This window comes from Ipomoea nil, unplaced genomic scaffold (genome assembly GCF_001879475.1).
Source record: "Ipomoea nil cultivar Tokyo-kokei standard unplaced genomic scaffold, Asagao_1.1 scaffold0805, whole genome shotgun sequence".
NCBI lineage: Eukaryota > Viridiplantae > Streptophyta > Magnoliopsida > Solanales > Convolvulaceae > Ipomoea > Ipomoea nil.
In genome coordinates, this window is record NW_017617233.1 from 1,040,392 (window position 1) to 1,057,647 (window position 17,256).

At 38.0% G+C, this 17,256-nt stretch overlaps 3 protein-coding genes and 1 long non-coding RNA gene across 4 annotated transcripts; 2 read left to right on the forward strand and 2 right to left on the reverse strand.

Moving 5' to 3' along the window:
* Window positions 1-1,139: 1,139 nt before the first annotated feature.
* LOC109177863 (acyl carrier protein-like) lies at window positions 1,140-3,115 on the reverse strand. Its single transcript, XM_019327338.1, has 4 exons — window positions 2,971-3,115; window positions 2,247-2,348; window positions 2,016-2,135; window positions 1,140-1,526 (listed from the first exon to the last, which is right to left on the reverse strand). Exons 1-4 carry the CDS (start codon window positions 3,076-3,078, stop codon window positions 1,401-1,403), a joined length of 456 nt encoding a protein of 151 aa, XP_019182883.1. The 5' UTR covers window positions 3,079-3,115; the 3' UTR covers window positions 1,140-1,400.
* A 4,960-nt stretch (window positions 3,116-8,075) lies between these two features.
* Window positions 8,076-11,230, forward strand: LOC109177862 (thioredoxin reductase NTRB-like). The gene is made up of 2 exons (XM_019327337.1): window positions 8,076-9,218; window positions 10,881-11,230. Exons 1-2 carry the CDS (start codon window positions 8,126-8,128, stop codon window positions 10,949-10,951), a joined length of 1,164 nt encoding a protein of 387 aa, XP_019182882.1. The 5' UTR covers window positions 8,076-8,125; the 3' UTR covers window positions 10,952-11,230.
* On the forward strand, window positions 9,232-10,752 carry LOC109177864. Its single transcript, XR_002053648.1, has 2 exons — window positions 9,232-10,030; window positions 10,356-10,752. It is a non-coding gene; the product is annotated as an uncharacterized LOC109177864 (long non-coding RNA).
* A 201-nt stretch (window positions 11,231-11,431) lies between the features above and the next one.
* LOC109177861 (3-hydroxy-3-methylglutaryl-coenzyme A reductase 1-like) lies at window positions 11,432-16,447 on the reverse strand. Its single transcript, XM_019327336.1, has 4 exons — window positions 15,289-16,447; window positions 13,332-13,513; window positions 12,270-12,616; window positions 11,432-12,137 (listed from the first exon to the last, which is right to left on the reverse strand). The coding sequence occupies exons 1-4, from the start codon at window positions 16,317-16,319 to the stop codon at window positions 11,895-11,897; spliced, it is 1,803 nt and encodes a 600-aa protein (XP_019182881.1). The 5' UTR covers window positions 16,320-16,447; the 3' UTR covers window positions 11,432-11,894.
* Between the last annotated feature and the right edge of the window lie 809 nt (window positions 16,448-17,256).

Below are 17,256 nucleotides of genomic sequence, written 5' to 3' on the forward strand. Positions count from 1 at the left end.
AATCCTCACAAAATTGAAAATTGATTAAACATTGTTGAAGACTTCTTTGTACACAACATTTGTTGTCTTACTAAGACATGTTACATCTTCTCCGCAAATCAATACTTTTAAACCCGTAGGGTTATTGATTCTTGAAACAGCTACGTACATTTGACCATGGTTAAAGACTGGTCTTTTTAAAAACAGTCCCACTCTTGAGACCGTTTGTCCTTTGACTTTTATTTATTGTCATGGCATAGGATAGCATCAAAGGAAATTGCTTTCGTTGGAATTTGAAAGGCAATCTTGGATCTGACGGTGTTAGTGACATTCTTGGAATCAAAACTACCGCCCATTATTTTTGCTTCCAACACGTGATCAGCTAACCTTGTTACTATCAATCTTGTACCATTGCATAAGCCAAGAGTGTGATCAATATTTCTCAAGAGCATAACGAGTGACCCAATTTTCAAAGTCAATGCATGATTAGGTACACCAGAACATCGCAGACCATTCAAGAATTCTGGAGTGTGCAAATCCGCTGACATATCTGCATTAGAATCTGACTTGCAAACTGAATCACAACTCAAAAAAGTCCTACCCTCACATGGATTTTGATCATTCATGTATTGATTAATGATATTAAGTTTCACAGCTAAAATGGAGATATTAATCAACCAAAAGCCCAATAGTGACCAAAACAATTACTTATATTATCAACCATAATTCATATTGCAAGATAAATTATTGATATACATGTTCATTTTAATCTATTGCAAATTTATTTTTATTGTATTATTATATGTTTATTTTTAGACTTTTAGTAGGTTATTATATTTTGATATATGTTTATTTTTAGTGTATTATTTAAAAATTAACTTGTAGTATACTAAAAATGAACTTACAGTATACTAAAAATAAACACGCTTTGCTCTCAAGGATAGTTCAATTGTTTCTCAGGTGAAAGATTGTACCCAATGATGCAAGATCGAATCCTTATAGTTGCGATGTGAGTTTCACCCTCTTGTGAGAGCAACTCCTTGTGGGCACCAAATAGTGGTCCTCCCACCTAAAAGCCGTTAAGTTACCATGAACATTGAATAAATAAAATTCTTAGACTAAATAATGCAATTATATATATATAAAAGTTTTATTAAAAACTCCACTTTCACTTATTTGTTATTCTGAAACATGGAAGCAAAATTACACGCTAATATATGACCATTTCAAACCAAAAAGTCAAACTTAAAATATTGTGATTATCAAGCCAATCATTTAATCAACTTAGTTATGATTGTTTCATTGTCACCCAATTTAGACCAAAATTTATAAAAACAAATAAAAAAAAAACAAAACAAAACAAAACAAGAAATATTGTATTTTTAATTTAAATATTATTACTATAATTATTAATTAATTAATTAAGCAGCATCTGCAATGACGTTCTGAATGAGGTCAGCAGCATCTTGTACAGTTGCAACGTTCTCTGCACCACCTTCTCCAATCGACACTCCAAACCTCTCCTCCAGAGCCATCATTATTTCAACCTGTAGCAGTAACAATTTATAAGATAAATGGAATCCGTCTTTTCATCTCAGTCGATAAAAGATCATAAAGAGATAAACTAATTTAGATTGTCAATAGCAATTCAAACTGAGAAAGTCAATAAACAGCTCAGGCAAAAAGTTGAACAGTATCGTGTTTATTTTAATACCATTTCAGACAAAAAGGTAGAATTGTTCACCGTAAGCGTTCTCACACCCCAGTCTGACAGGATGATGAAGGAATAAATTATGGTGACTCACGTTATTAACATAGGCTAGACTTTTGTTTACTGTACAGAAGGAACCTCAGTCACTTGAGAGGTTGCTCTAATACTGACACGGATAAGACTCGATCAGCCATTGATCTTTTATGACAAATTACACCTCTATAACTAATTTAACTTCCCATACGAACAAGCAAGGTTTATCCACATACACACATCGAGTGAATTTCTTCATCACCCCAAAAAAAAAAAAAAACATTAAACTTACAGTGTCCAATGAATCAGCACCAAGATCAGCAAACTTGGTTTGGGGGGTGACAGTGGTCTCATCAATTGACAGCTGCTTCGCAATTGTGCTTCGGACAGTCTCCAGAGTTTCAGCTTCAGCCTGCAAACACCACATTATACATAAACTTATCTTAACGTCAGAGCTCACAAATTAAACAATCATTAATCCATTTTCTTTAAAATCAAAAAATTAAGGTTGTTGTCATCATACAACAATCGAGCATGAAATAGCAGTTTTAAAGATCTGCTGGGATGATCTCCTTCTTGCTGCGTTTGAGATTCTGATGGTGGGCACAGCTATTCTTGATCCCCACTGCCCAGAAATTATAAGAAATTTTGAAAAAAATGAGTTTTACCAATTCAAAATAAATTAAAACTGAGAGAACCCTAACTAAGTTGTTCAAACTGATAGACTTGATAACCACGAGACTACATATTCGAATCTCAAAGAGAGTGGGCTTAATGACTTTCTTAGTTTGAGTCAATTAGTTATCAACAATATAACTTAGAGCATCCTCATTAGTCTGAATTTTTTGTTAATTTTTTTAGATACATATAGGAGAGAGAATGAAAGAGGAAAAAAAAAACAGGAACTGACAAAAAAAAAACATCAATATAATGTGCTTTGTTTCTTTCTCGTATCCGGTGGACCCCACAAAGATTTTAGTTTTGCAGGAGAAAAATTTACCAAAAAACTTCATCTCCTTTTTGTGCAAAAACAACATAGTTGATTTTTTCTTCATAAAAAATCGAGCAAAAATTTCCATTGAGGTTGCTCTTATGTTAATTTTCTTTCTTGTGGTCTTTTACCGACTAAAATTATTACAAGACGGGACTTACTCAATGCACACCCCTGGGGGTGACAGTGAGTTTTCTTGCCACACGAAAATAGACAAAGAAAAAAGAGAAAAGAAATTAAAATTTATATATCTTACTAGGGAGGAGAGATTGATTTGGGTGATGGAGCATTGGGGTTTATTAGGAGCAGTGAAAGAGAGTGTAGCAGCAGAAGGAGCGGTTGAGGTTGAAATGAAGGAAGCCATTGTTAACTTTTGACAAGAAAAAGGAATTTATGTACAATGAAGGTTTGGAGATTTTGATGATTGGTGTTGTTGTTGCATGCATATATATATATATATGTGTGTGTGTGTGGGTGGTGGAGGGGTTGGGGGGGGGGGGGTGATGGTGACACCAGAACACCAGCAGAGACGATCTTAACAAAGGAATTTGGCAGTTTGGCCAATGCCGTGGCGGAGCATACCATGTTGGCCTTGTAAAACACCCTTACCTCAAATACATACATACAACTTAAGTCTCGTTTCTAGTGACATTATGGGAGTTCGAAATCTACAAAGAAATCAGACAATTCAAATACATTTTTTTTTTTGAAAAAATGACTATTGGAGTCTTGTTAATTTCAATCCACGACTTAAAAAGCTAACAATTCAGTATTCTAACTATTCAATTTTGGTTCACCGACTAAATTGTCGCCAGAATCTTTTAGTAGTCAAATGGATCCAAGACCGAGCCGACCTCTGAGGGCCAATCTAAGCTTACGTTGAGGATGCTGTCAAATTGTTGAATAGAGACTGGAGGATTTTGATCCGTGCAATTTATCGTGAACAAAACAAAGTGGCTGATGCTCTTGCTACTTGGGAACCCGACCACCAGCAGAATAATTGGATTGAGATGGATACTTAATTGCCCGCCGAGTAGGGAGGATGCTATCCTTAATGATATAGTGCGAGTCACTAGTGCCTGTAGAGTGAGGGATAGTGCTTAGTTTTGTAACTTTTCTCACGATTCTCCTCTAATCTTCTTCGAAAAAATAATCATTTATACACAGTGACGGATTTACCGTGGGGGAAGTAGGAGCCACTGCCCCCACTAAAATTTGTAATTTTTTTAAACTTAGTGTTGTAATTAATATATTTGTTTTCGTTTTTCACATAAAATTATAATCCTATTATGTGTCACTATTTTTTACCCTTTAATTGTATCCATACATTTCAAAGAATCACAACTTCACACATAATAATATTTTATTGATCCTCCATTTCTTCCTGTTTACTTTTCTTGACAAATAATGTCTATCTTTTAATTAATTTTGATCTCTTTTTATGTCTCTCATGTTAATAATTTTTCTTAATCGAAATAATTATTGATGAATGGTGGGCTACATGGATTTGAGATAATGAGAATAAGAGATTGATAAATGAGATGCACATTTCAATGTCAAAATCATAAAGCATATATAGTCACAAACTTTATACATTCTGTTAAATTTGTAAAATTAATTTGTAAGATGTATTTATAATTGATTGATAGTTGAACTGCTAATTATAAATTATGCATTTGCTAAAATTAAACTATTATTAGTTAGTTTATGATTGATATAAACTTGTGAGACTTATAACGACGATTAATTTAATTTGTAATTGATATCTAAATTTCATGTTTCTACTTAGTGAAGAACGTGTAATAAAAAAAAATTAAAAAAAAATTGATTTGTCATAGGCATTATATTTTGATATTTTGTATTAAAAATATTTGATTTAATTAGTAATATTTCATATTTTGTCATAAATATTTTCTATCGTGTTCTAAATTACTTTAATTTGCCCTTAAAAAAGTTTCTAAATCCGCCATTGCCAAATTGATACTTTCAAAAGCAATTCAGCAACTGAGATTGAGCTAGATTTGAGTTTCCTATTCCCAATAGGATTAGTTTAAACTGAGATTTCTCTCTCTATATATACATAGACCAAAACCTAAGATCTATCTCATTAAGGGTGTGTTTGGTTGGTGAATTTTGCACATAGGAATGGGTATGAAAGTGATTATTGCTGTTTGGTTGATGGATTTTTAGAACACTACTATGGGTTTCGAATACCCCATCAATTGAAAAACTCATACCCAAATACAATAAGGGTTTCATTCTCTTATTTATTCTCAAGCACTACTAATACTAACCATTTCCATTCCACCCTACTACCAAACATGTTAAATACTTTCACCAAAACCCATTATCATTACCAAATATTTGATACCCATTCCGATTCCGATTCATATGTGCGAACCAAACACACCCTAAGTCTAACTCGATCCTCTCTTCCACCATTAAACCATGAAACCGCAAAGTTCTACAATGTTGCCACCCTGCAACTCCGACCACTACGTTATCGTCGAAACTTGGCAGATGACAAGGCCACCGTCGCGATCCAAACCGCCGCGACGGGCCGGATATTTCCCCGTCATATTTACAGTTCTCATTGTACACCCCTCCCCTAGGGTTCCCAACCTCGTACGGTACAAGACCAAGTACGAGTTCTGGCTAAATTGCGACGATTTTTCCGGTCCCGACGGCGCTGCCGCCGCCGTGAACCGATTGGTCGATCTCATGAACGTGCCTTTTCCTCTGCAAGACGTACAGCTCTTCTGGAAGGAACACGCCGGAAACAAATCCGGGATCGAAGAAGTCGCGGACTGGAACTGCGTGGTTGCTCGTCTTTCATGGCTTCTCCGGCAAGTTAACGATTTCGTGCGGCGCAAGCAAGGAGACGACGAGGAATATCCGCTCGTCAAGCTACAGGTTTCCAAGTTCGTGAGGCTGTCGGATGAGGAGCTAGAGACGGCGGCGCGTGGGAGAGTAAACGGCGAGTGGAACATGCGGGCTTTGTGGCGGCCGCAGATGGAGATGGAGTGGCGAATGGCGGTGCTGCAGGCGCAGGCGATCGAGAGGGTAAAGTTGGAAGGTGGCGGCGGCGCGTGCGGGATCTGTTGGGAAGATATGTCGGTTGGGTGGGAGGTTGCTCGGTTGCCTTGTTCTCACTGCAGCCATGAACGCTGCATTCTGAGCTGGTTAGAGATAAACAATTCTTGCCCTTTTTGCCGCTACATAATTGCAGCCATTGAAGGCATAGCAATACCTATCCCAAAAGATTACTCGTTACCCCCACAACCCCCACTCCTACTAATTAAGTAACAACTGTTTGTTCTTCCAAAGGTTGAACCTTAGCCCCAAGGGCTCTACATTCCGACCCGACAGAGCATTTGGGAGGATGTATATCATGGTAACTCAACTGAACATGAATCACAGAGACTAGATCTCTTTGCTCACTGCGCACAAGGAACCCCTCACTTTGAGAGATAGTTCCCTCAAGGAAACTGTTTGTTATTATCTGGTTGTGTTTAGCTTGACACCATTGATGATGATATTATGATAGATATGCATGTAATATATCATTAACATTCTTTATAATATTGGTATATATCCATCTTTAGCCTTTTATGACATTATCTACTGTATGAGAATATGCACTAGGATTGAATAAATCTAATTTACAAATTAATTAGACACACAAAAGAAGTAAGTACAACCGTTTTAACTAAAAAATATTAAGAAAAATCAAATTCGTGACTTTTACATAAATCCTGCAACAATATTGGATATTATCTTATTCGCGCACTCGCACTTTTAGTAGGCACGTGCACGGGCACGTGCCAGCATGGACTATTGGGTTAGTAATCGGTTGGCGAAAAAATTTCATTTTTGTTTAATAGATTCCTAAAATCTGGTATACAATTTTGAGAAATCCATTTTTTTTCATAAACCAACATTGCGTATTTTCAATTAGTATAGAACTTAACGGAGGGTGTGGTTGAGTGGAAGGGATTCATCTATTCTTAACCAAAAATCAAGGGTTCTATCCTTAACTTTGGGAATGGAACAACCTTAAATCTCCAAACCAGTTGTCCTACCCAAAAGAGATGCCTACAATTAAGCGAAGGGTTTGTATCCCAAGCTATTCGATCTTGGGCCAACGATGGCAAGAATTCCTTTTCATAAATGTTTGAGTTCTCAAACAGTCGCCTTGGGCCGAGGACAATGGCCGAAGGATGCTCTTCAGAACTACCCAATAATATCATTTCTTAATTAAGCAGGCAAGAATTCCTTTGCTGAAGAGGATATGTTATCTTTCATAATTGTCCAATAGAACATTTGAGATGATTTAAATCAATGGCTCAACAGACATGAGGATCTGTCCACTTTAAGTATAATCTCTACACTGTTACTGAGGTTCAAACTGTGTCTCTCCTAAATACTCACTACTGAACCAGTAAACCCGTGTGAGCTCAATTACTCCATTGTAGTCTATGTAAGTTTTGTTCAAATACACCAAGAATTACAATGCAATCTACAAATACAGTGTTGGGCCCTAGGGAAGCCCAATATTAGATATATAGACTGCAAGAGGAGCAATCCAGCCCAAAGGTGTTGGTTGGCCTGGTCTAGCGGGCAAATCATGCCATGGACCCAGGTCCAAAACAACGCAATTTTGTGCGTATGAAATAACGGTGTTATTAGTGGTATCGTTTTCTCAGCCAATGATATATATATATATATATATATATATATATATATATATATATATATATATATGTTGCATATAGGGTTCAAAAATTGTGAATATAAAGTTCTGTAATTGTGAATATTGAGTTATGTGATTTTGTATATTGAGATTTAAAATTGTAAATATAGAGTTCAGAAATTGTGAATATAAAATAATCAATTCTGAAGACAAACATCAAGTTTACGGTAAGAAGAGAAACAATTTTGTTGTTGTTGTTGTTTTTCTTTTTTAAATAAAAAATAAAAATTCAAATTGCTTTATTTTGAAGCAAAAACGATACAATTTATCCATGGCACAACAATTGGCAAATTAAGCTGTGGATCATCCTTACTGAATATGATAATTTGTGGGGCTAGACGCCTAGACTTGGAGCCATATGTAGGAAACTTGAATTCCACTTCAACATAACGCTTTAATCCGAAATATGCGTTTTGCAGAATCGCAAACATTCTTCCATGAAATTGCAACACTTACACTATTCATATTCATATTCTTCAATGGCTTCATCTTTTCCTAATTCCTAAATTCCGGCCTTGACCAATGTCAAATCCAAACTCCTCTTCTTTCGCCCTATCACAAAATTGATTTCTAATTTTGAAAAGTTCAATTCTCATTTGAAAAGTTGATTTTTAAGATAAAAATCAAATCCAGCCCGCCAAGCCCAGTCAACCCTGGCATGGTTAGAACGCAGAAATGTGAATCCACAAAGTGTTCGATAAGAATGTGTAGCGGCTTTTTGCCAGTATTCCTTAACGCGTTCAGGAAAGCCCGCAACCGAATACCTCTAGCCACTACGGCCGCAGTTGCCGCCGCAGCCGCCATAACCGTCGGCCCCGAAATCTCCGCCATGGATTCCGAACAGACTCTCAGGACCAATGTCTGCATCATTGGGAGTGGCCCCGCCGCGCACACTGCTGCAATCTATGCCGCTAGAGCGGAGCTTAAGCCGATTCTCTTCGAAGGCTGGATGGCGAACGATATCGCTCCCGGTGGCCAGCTCACTACCACCTCGGAGGTGGAGAACTTCCCCGGTTTCCCTCAAGGTATAGGCGGCGGCGAGCTGATGGACCAATGTCGCGCGCAGTCTGTACGATTTGGGACGAAGATCTTCACGGAGACCGTCTCCAAGGTCGATTTCTCCGCCAGTCCTTTCAAGGTGTTCTCCGATGAGAGAACCGTTATAGCCGACGCCGTGATCGTCGCTACCGGCGCCGTCGCCAAACGCCTCGAGTTCCCCGGCTCTGGCTCCGGCCAAAACGGCTTCTGGAACCGCGGAATATCCGCGTGCGCCGTCTGCGACGGCGCTGCACCTATATTCCGCAACAAGCCTCTCGCCGTGATCGGAGGCGGCGATTCCGCCATGGAGGAAGCCACTTTTTTAACCAAATACGGCTCAAAGGTTTACATAATTCACCGGAGAGATGAGTTTAGAGCTTCTAAGATTATGCAGAATAGGGCTTTGACTAACCCTAAAATTGAAGTCCTCTGGAACTCCACGGTGGTAGAGGCTTATGGAGAGAGGATACTGGGAGGACTAAAACTCAAGAATTTGGTTACCGGCCAGGTCTCAGATCTTCAGGTTTCCGGTCTCTTTTTTGCCATTGGCCATGAACCTGCCACCAAGTTCCTGGACGGGCAATTGGAATTGGATTCCGACGGGTATGTAGTGACTAAGCCTGGAACTACTCTAACCAGTGTTAAAGGTGTTTTTGCTGCTGGTGATGTTCAGGATAAGAAGTATAGGCAGGCTATCACTGCTGCTGGCTCAGGTTAGTGTTAATTGTGTTTGCTACTAATTTCATTAACTTTTAATTGATACATCTTCTGATCTCTTGAATATGGTTTTATAAGGTTGTAGCTTTGGTTAGTGTTTATATGATGAGTGTTGAATGCCATTATAGAAGCTTTGTGATTCCTTGAAGTTGTGTTAGTTGGAGCTTTTGTTTTGGTTTAGCATAGTCAATAGGAAAAAGCACTATGAAACCGTAGAATACTAAGTTATGTGCTGCTCATGTCTTTATGGATTGTTCATTATTGTGTTAGCTAGAGCCAGAGCTTTTGTTTTTGTTAGCATAATCAATAGGAAAAAGCACAATGAAACCGTGGATTCGTTGAATACCAAGTTATGTGCTGCTCGTACCTTTATGGATTGTTAGGTCTAATTTCTATTGACTCTGTTGATGATGAAGAATGGTGGAGTAGTAAAATATTTCATAAGATCTTAAATCTTTTGAAACGTTCTACTTCTCTTCGTTAATGGCCTCTCTTCACTTGGTTAAGAGAGGCTAAGTTTTTTAAGGCCTGCTTTCTGTTGTTTACTTCAACCAAAATGTTTTTGAAAAATATTTTACAAGAAAATGTTAGTTCTCCGATATCTAGACCACTTCTACACAAAGTGAACATGGCATTAGAAGTGTAAAATGTTTAGTGGAAGAAAATAACTTATCTTCTCCAAAATACCTCTCTTCAACCTCTCCAGCCCAACCCTTCATTTGCCTGTAGCATCTCCCATCCAACCGAACCCTTATTCTGCATGCAACTGCTGTCCCACCGGCGACTCATTTTTGTTGGCTATAGCCTAGTTTAGGGGGTTCCGATTTTAACTGAAGGACACTTTGTTCGTTTAATAAAATTTACATGTTTTCCACTCTCAGTTTACAAAATGGTACTACCTCCGTCCCATTTTGTTTGTCTGGTTCGGTTAACGAGGCTTGACTGAAGCTATTTTTACTTCAATTTTTCATAATATTAAATTTATTTTTAGTATATAAAATTTATATATTTAGAAACTACATTAAAAGTACTATTAAACATAAAAAATCAAATTTAAAAATAATTAAAAATTACTAAAGAAAATAATCAATGAAGAAAGAGTTGGATTGACCAATGAATAGTAAACATGACAGGCAAAATGGGACAGAGGGAGTAGTAATCATTGGAATTCCTTTTATGTATAAAACGTTTTCCAAGTAGATCATTTTACTCTGCTTTTTTCTTTTTTCTTTTTTGAAATACACCGTGAATAGCCTGTAAATGAAGCACATGAATATTATACTGATCTGGCCAAACTTCATTGAATTGGTTTCTAGTTCCAATTGGTGCATCATTGAGATGTGGAATCTATAGAATATTGATAAATTGCAACACAGTATGTATTCTTTTGGTGAATTTTAAGTGCCTCCCATATAAAAATAGAGAAGGAAGAAAATATTGACTTGTAATGCATTTTAAACTTTTCTTGACTCGGAAGAAAATTGGTTCTTTGCTTTGAGTTATGCCATTTCATTTTATGGATTCCCCAAGGAATATGACCTTCCACGAAACTCTTGCTTCTGGATTTATAAGTCGTGATCCTGACTATCAAACTTCCTTTTCTTCTAATATCTATGCATCTTTGTAATGTTGCCCAACTTTTTTTTTTTGCCATGTAGGATGCATGGCGGCCTTAGATGCAGAACATTACTTGCAAGAAATTGGTGCCCAAGAGGATAAGAGTGATTAGTTGCCAAGAAGATTCTTATACAGAAGCAGCATTGAATTATTATCGCAAAGGAATCATCATTTATACTTAAAACTCTCTATTTGCTGCTATTTGTTCATTGGAATAGAGAAATTGTTGATTGCCTATTGGGGATTCTATTTCTGAGTTTAATCCTTTGTATGAAGTTAATTGAAGGGTAGCTTCTGCAACACTCCATGAACACTTCTTAATCATGCTAAGAAGTATCTGTGTTTCCTGTTATCATCTATGAAGTATTTCTCTGTGTTTCCTGTTCAGTAATTTAGAATTTGATGTTTTATGTTTATGCTACCAGGGCCATTTATTTTCACCATCTAATGTGGCAGTATATAATTTATATTTGATTAATAAATAGATTTCTTTTAGATTTCTTTTTTAATGTGTGGTGGGGTTAACCAATTTATGGTAACCAATACATGTTACTTGATATATATAAGGGATAAAGTGTAAATAATAATACAATTTCATGTTGCAAGATACCCTTATAATTAATTGGTTCCAATTTGAGAAACCCTTGCACTGCCCAATTACAAAGTACAAACTAACAAACAAATATAAATTACGGAAATACTAAGAAAAGATGACAATGTGAACTAGGCCAACATAGACTGCCCCCGCTTCCTGCTTATCACATATCTCGGAGGGATTTTTTTCCTCAACTAAGAAAAGAAGCATCATTCCACTCTCACATGGCTTCAAGAAAATGATACAACAGACCCAGCAATTCAACAGATGACCACTTCCCTTTCCTTTCCCCTTCTATTTTCTTCAACTATATGCACACTTTTTCCTAGATTTTCTGATGGTGGAGAAATTTATTCAATTCCCCACATTCATCTGACATTATTGGGATTCTTTGGTTTTTACAGATTGATGGAAACTATGTATAGGTAGAGAGAGAGAGAGTTGTGTACGTACGACGTGGTTAGGAGGGTAGCTTAGTGATGTCTTTGCTGGATCGATTGTATTTCATGTGGCTGCTCACAAGCTGACCTGCTGAAATTGCAGACATGAGAGATAACTCCCCAGCAAGAACTGCACCTGCCACAACTGTTGCCAGCAGCCTGGCATTTGAGCCTGGGGACTCCCTGTTGGCACCCTTCACTCCCAGCAAGTTCAAGCAGGCTGACTGTGATGCAAGCTGAGTCCCACCTCCAATTGTTCCCACCTGAATGAATCACCATGATATATATATATATATATAGTTAATAAAGGAGTTGATGAACACTGCACCAATTTTCTCTAACCCTAAACTCCTAAATATTGTTTAAAGTTACTAGCTAGAGATTGAAATGCATACCTCAATGGAAGGCATGGTTACAGAAATGTGCAAGTCCTTGCCATCATTAACAGGCTCCATCATTGTGATACAGTGAGAGCTTTCCACGTTCTGGGCTGGGTCCTGGCCAGTGGCTATGTATACAGCAGACACAATATTGCTTGCATGAGCATTGAAGCCGCCTAGGGCACCGGCCATGGCGGAGCCAGTCAGGTTTTTAAGCACGTTCAGCTCAACAAGGGAAGCGACGTTGGTCTTTAACACTTTCCTCACCACCTCTTCCTTGATAATTGCTTCACAAACAACTGACTTTCCTCTCCCCTCAATCCAGTTCACTGCAGCTGGCTTCTTGTCAGAGCAATAGTTCCCTGTTCACATGTATTTATTTCTTCAAACCAACATACATGGCAACACATCATGCCCATCACATATATATACACACACATAGAGCAAAAAACATATATTGGAAAAGTGGCATATTTATCCACAAAAGGCGAAATTTCCTCGCCTCAAAACCCCACACCAACAGGATAGTGAAAGGTAAATCACAATAACTCAATGGTCCCATTAAGTGGGAGGACCAATGTTTGGTGCTCACAAGGAGCCCACCACATTACAGTTGCTAAAGCCCAATTCTGTGTCCTTGCTCACAAAAGAACCAAATAAACGGCTTGTGTGGGCTAAAACATGACATTTGTTTGTTGAGTTATATCCTGGTATAGAGTTGGTCTCTCTCAGTTATTTTCATGGTTACAATTTTGGTCATTTTCATTAATATTCTGTTACGTTTAGTTAGGGCCTAGGGGGGGAAAAAAAAACTTAAATGACAAGGGTGAACTTGAAAATTTGAATTTCTTTTCGAGCTCGTATATAAAATTTCAATATTTACTCTTACCATTTAAATTTTTGTCTAAATCTAATGAAATATTAACAAAAATGACCACAATTGCCACTTTAGGAATGACGGAGGGACAAAAATAAACACAACAATAGAGACGAGTATAATTCAACTGTCAACCATTTTTTCCTAAAATATAATCATGATTGAATTCACAAGTTTTGCAGCACTTTCAGGCGGTTTACCTGTTATGCCAAGGACATCCATGTCAGGATATTCAGTCTGAAGGAAATCAAGAACATTTTGCACCCCTTTTGACACCATGTTCATCCCCATGGCATCACCAGTGCTGCAACTAAACCTCATGTAGAGATTTTTCCCAGCTATTGTACATTGGATACTTTGTAATCTAGCAAATCTACTTGATCTGCACAAACCAAATATGACTATTAATATTACTCCCTATGAATATATTTTTAAAAAATTAGAAGGAATTGAATAATAGCACATCTGGAGATATCAACATCAAATTGTTAGTCAAAAACATGTGCAAAATGAAAAATGGGAAGAAACTGTTGATAAATCAAGAAAAATGAGGAAAACAAAACCAAGAATTTGTGTAGTTATTATATTTCCTTTTCAGTAATCTCTCACCAACCATTTTCCAGCAAAAATATAGTTGGAGTCTTAAATGCAAAAATATCATAGTACTAGGGAAAAAGATGTGTTTGGTCCTTCATCCTTCAACTTCAATTATATGAGTACAATAGACTTAATCTTTCAATTATAGGCGTCTCTCATTTTCGTTCTTCAATTATTAGTATAGTGATGTTTTCTCTCTCAGTGGAACTTTTCAGTTTTGAGTAACAATAATTAATGACTAATCTCAATCTCAAAATCTAATTTCTCATAACTAAACTTGTCAATTCAATTAAATGACTAATTTCCGTCTTAAAACCTAATTTCTCATGACTAAACTTGTAAATTCAACTCAATCTTCTCATTCCCTCACTTATTTCCCTTCTACGTCTATTGGAGGGAAATATGGAAGAGAAAGTGACAACTAAGATAAATTTAGAATTGAGAAATAATGTTTTGAGATAGAAATTAGTAGTCTCTAGCTACAAAACACTACTAGCTAATAATTGAATGACCAAATTTGGGAAAGAAAAACTTTGATTTTAAAGTTCTAGCCGACAAGGAGCTAAAGCAGTCTAAGTTGCTAATCAAAATTAAAAGTCACTATAATTAAAGACTTCAGTTTAGGACCAAAAGAATTGTTTTCCCATAGTAGGCTGTCCACATCCTTTCAATTGAACCCCTTTTAAGATGATGTGGAAGGTAATGTGAATTTTTTTTATATTCTTTTTTGTTTCATTTTGTAAGTTTATGTCAAATAGGAATGTTAACGGGGCGGGGGACATACCCCCCATCCCCGCCCCCGACTTTCTTCCCATTCCCCATCCCCGCCGGGGAAGGAAAAACTCCCCCATTTCCATCCCCATGGGGATCATTCGGGGACGGGAAGTCGGGAATCCCCACCCCGTTAATAAGTTATAAAAAAAATAAAAATTAAACATTAAAAAACATTTAAATAAATAACGCGTATATATTCATCTCCAACTCAAAGTAGTATTCCATATTATACAATTAAACATGTTATTTAAATATGGACTTCATAAGCATAACATACAATGACAAAATGCTTCTAAAATTATATATATATATATTGTATACAAAGTACTACATATGTTTGTGATGTGTGGCTATATATATATATATATATATATATATATCGGGGACGGGGCGGGGAGAGTACTCCCCATCCCCACCTCCGAGGGGTCCGGGTACAATTGACATCTCTACCTCAAAAGGTAGATGGCAACCTTTTGACTTTTATTATTACTTTATTAATATATTTATTTATAATATAAAATGAAAGTGCCTTCACTTTAAAAAATGAGGAAGTATTGCAAGAATGTAGGGAAAATAGTGAAAATTTTATAAATTTGATGATGTGAAAATGACTTTTGAAAGTGAAAGAGTATTATAGGGATAAGAATAGTGTTTTATGATTTCTAAAAGGAAAAGGACAATAAATCAATGATAATAAAGAATATTAAGTAACAAAAGAAAAGTGACAGACGGGTGTTACGTTGTAAAACTGTAAAGCTATACGTGAAATCTGGAAATTGCACTCACTTGTTAAACACAGCAGCAAGAGTGTCAAAATTACTGGGATCCTCAACGAAGAACTTCAACTCAGCGGCTCTCTTGGCACTGCCGAACCTCACCACTGGAGCTCTGGTCATGCCGTCTCTGAGCACCATACTGGCGGCTCCACCGGAGGCGTAGATGGCCTTACACCCCCGGTTGGTGCTAGCCACCAAGCACCCTTCAGTGGTCGCCATTGGCACAGAGTACTCTCTCCCGTCAAGCAACAATGGTCCTGCAATTCCCACTGGTATTTGCACGTACCCAACTGGCATCTCACAACACTGCCCAAGAATCGACTCGTAATTGAATCCTTCCATCGGAAGCCCCGCCAGAGACTTCCCCGTGATTCTCTGCAATGCCTCGCGACGAATTGCAGCCGCACGTTTACAGTCTCCGAGCTTGGCTTCCAACGCATACGATGGGATTTTCCCCTCCACGACGGATTTGATAATCTCCTCGTCCTCCCCGGATGCTGCAGGGATAAATATCGAAGCTGGTTTCTCAGGCAAGGCCGTTGCCCCCTCCGCCGGGTGCTGAGGGACCACTGGAACATTTCTTCGAACAGGTGGTGGGCGGAAAGCGCATCCCAGAGTGGTGGCAGACGTACAAGGGCCAAGGCGGCTGTCCTCCTCCAAAATGTACTGCTCCACATTGCTCCCATCCTCTACTTCCCAAACATCCTGGTTCGCTCTGTATATGAACGACTGAACGAACCCGATGCCGAAGAACCCTAGAAGGTAAATCGCCGAAGCCGCCAACAAAACTATCGCCGCCAGTTCCGTCAGAGTCACCACATGCAGAGGCGTGGAGTTGCGGATCTTCTCCCTCCACCTGACGAGGAGAAAATACATCACCGAGAAAAACACCGCAAAAAACAACACATTCGTCAAATACAGAGGCAGTGGAAGAGCGTCCGAGGCTTTCGGGGAGGAATCATGGAGATGCCGTTGTTTGTGGGACTTGGAGGGTTCGTCGGCGGCGGCGGACAGCTTGGTTACTCGCCGGCGAACTTCCATTGATGCAATTTTCCGTGGTGGAGCCCCGGCGGAGGGGACAACGGCGTGGAGAGTGAGGAAAGTTTGGTGTTTTGACGGAGAGTTTGTTCAATGCGAATATGGCGGTTGAGTACTTGAGCAGAAGCTGAGGTTTCGGAGCGGTATTTATAGTAATCACCGGATGGCGCGCTTGACATTTGGTCCACACTTACCGCGTGCTCTCCGCGACTATTATCTTTATTTATTTTTTTTCTTGTCGTAAGAATATAAGATAAATTTCATTTTTAGCAATGGTTTACTCACTAAGTAGTGAGTCCGTACAATTTATCTCTAGTAAATAAGATTGTATAAAATCTTCCCGATATCACGCTATTTCATATTTTACCAATCAAATTTTGGCATTTAAAAGAGAAAATCATAGATTTTTATGATTCTCTTACAAGTTATAATCAATGAAATGTTAAATTTTGATTGAGCGTAATACAAAATGACTTGGAATCCTTCCAATCACATCATTCCGGCCATATTTGAAGTGTGTTGCTTTCTGGTGGTGCATATGGTGTGAGCGAAATATGCTACTGGAGATTTCATTGCAGTAAAAAGTGGTCCTATTCGGTGCATGGATGATGTTCGTTTGGTAGAAGCAGTTGCCGTGAAGGAGACGTTGTCTTGGATTAAAGAGAAGGGTATAGCGAATGTATTGATTAATTCAGATTGCCAGATTGTTTGCAACTTGTTTAAGGCCTCTGTGCCGGATCTTCCGTATACAGGTTGTGTTCTCGATGAGTGTCGGTCCTTACAACAACACTTTATTAGTGTGTCTATTCAGTTCATCTCTAGACCAGTGAATAAAGTTGCTCGTGCCTTAACTAGGGCGGCTCGTTCTCAATCTGATCCTATTGTTTGGTATTTTTCTATTCCAAGTTGTATCGAACATTTGATTTAATGAAGTTTGATT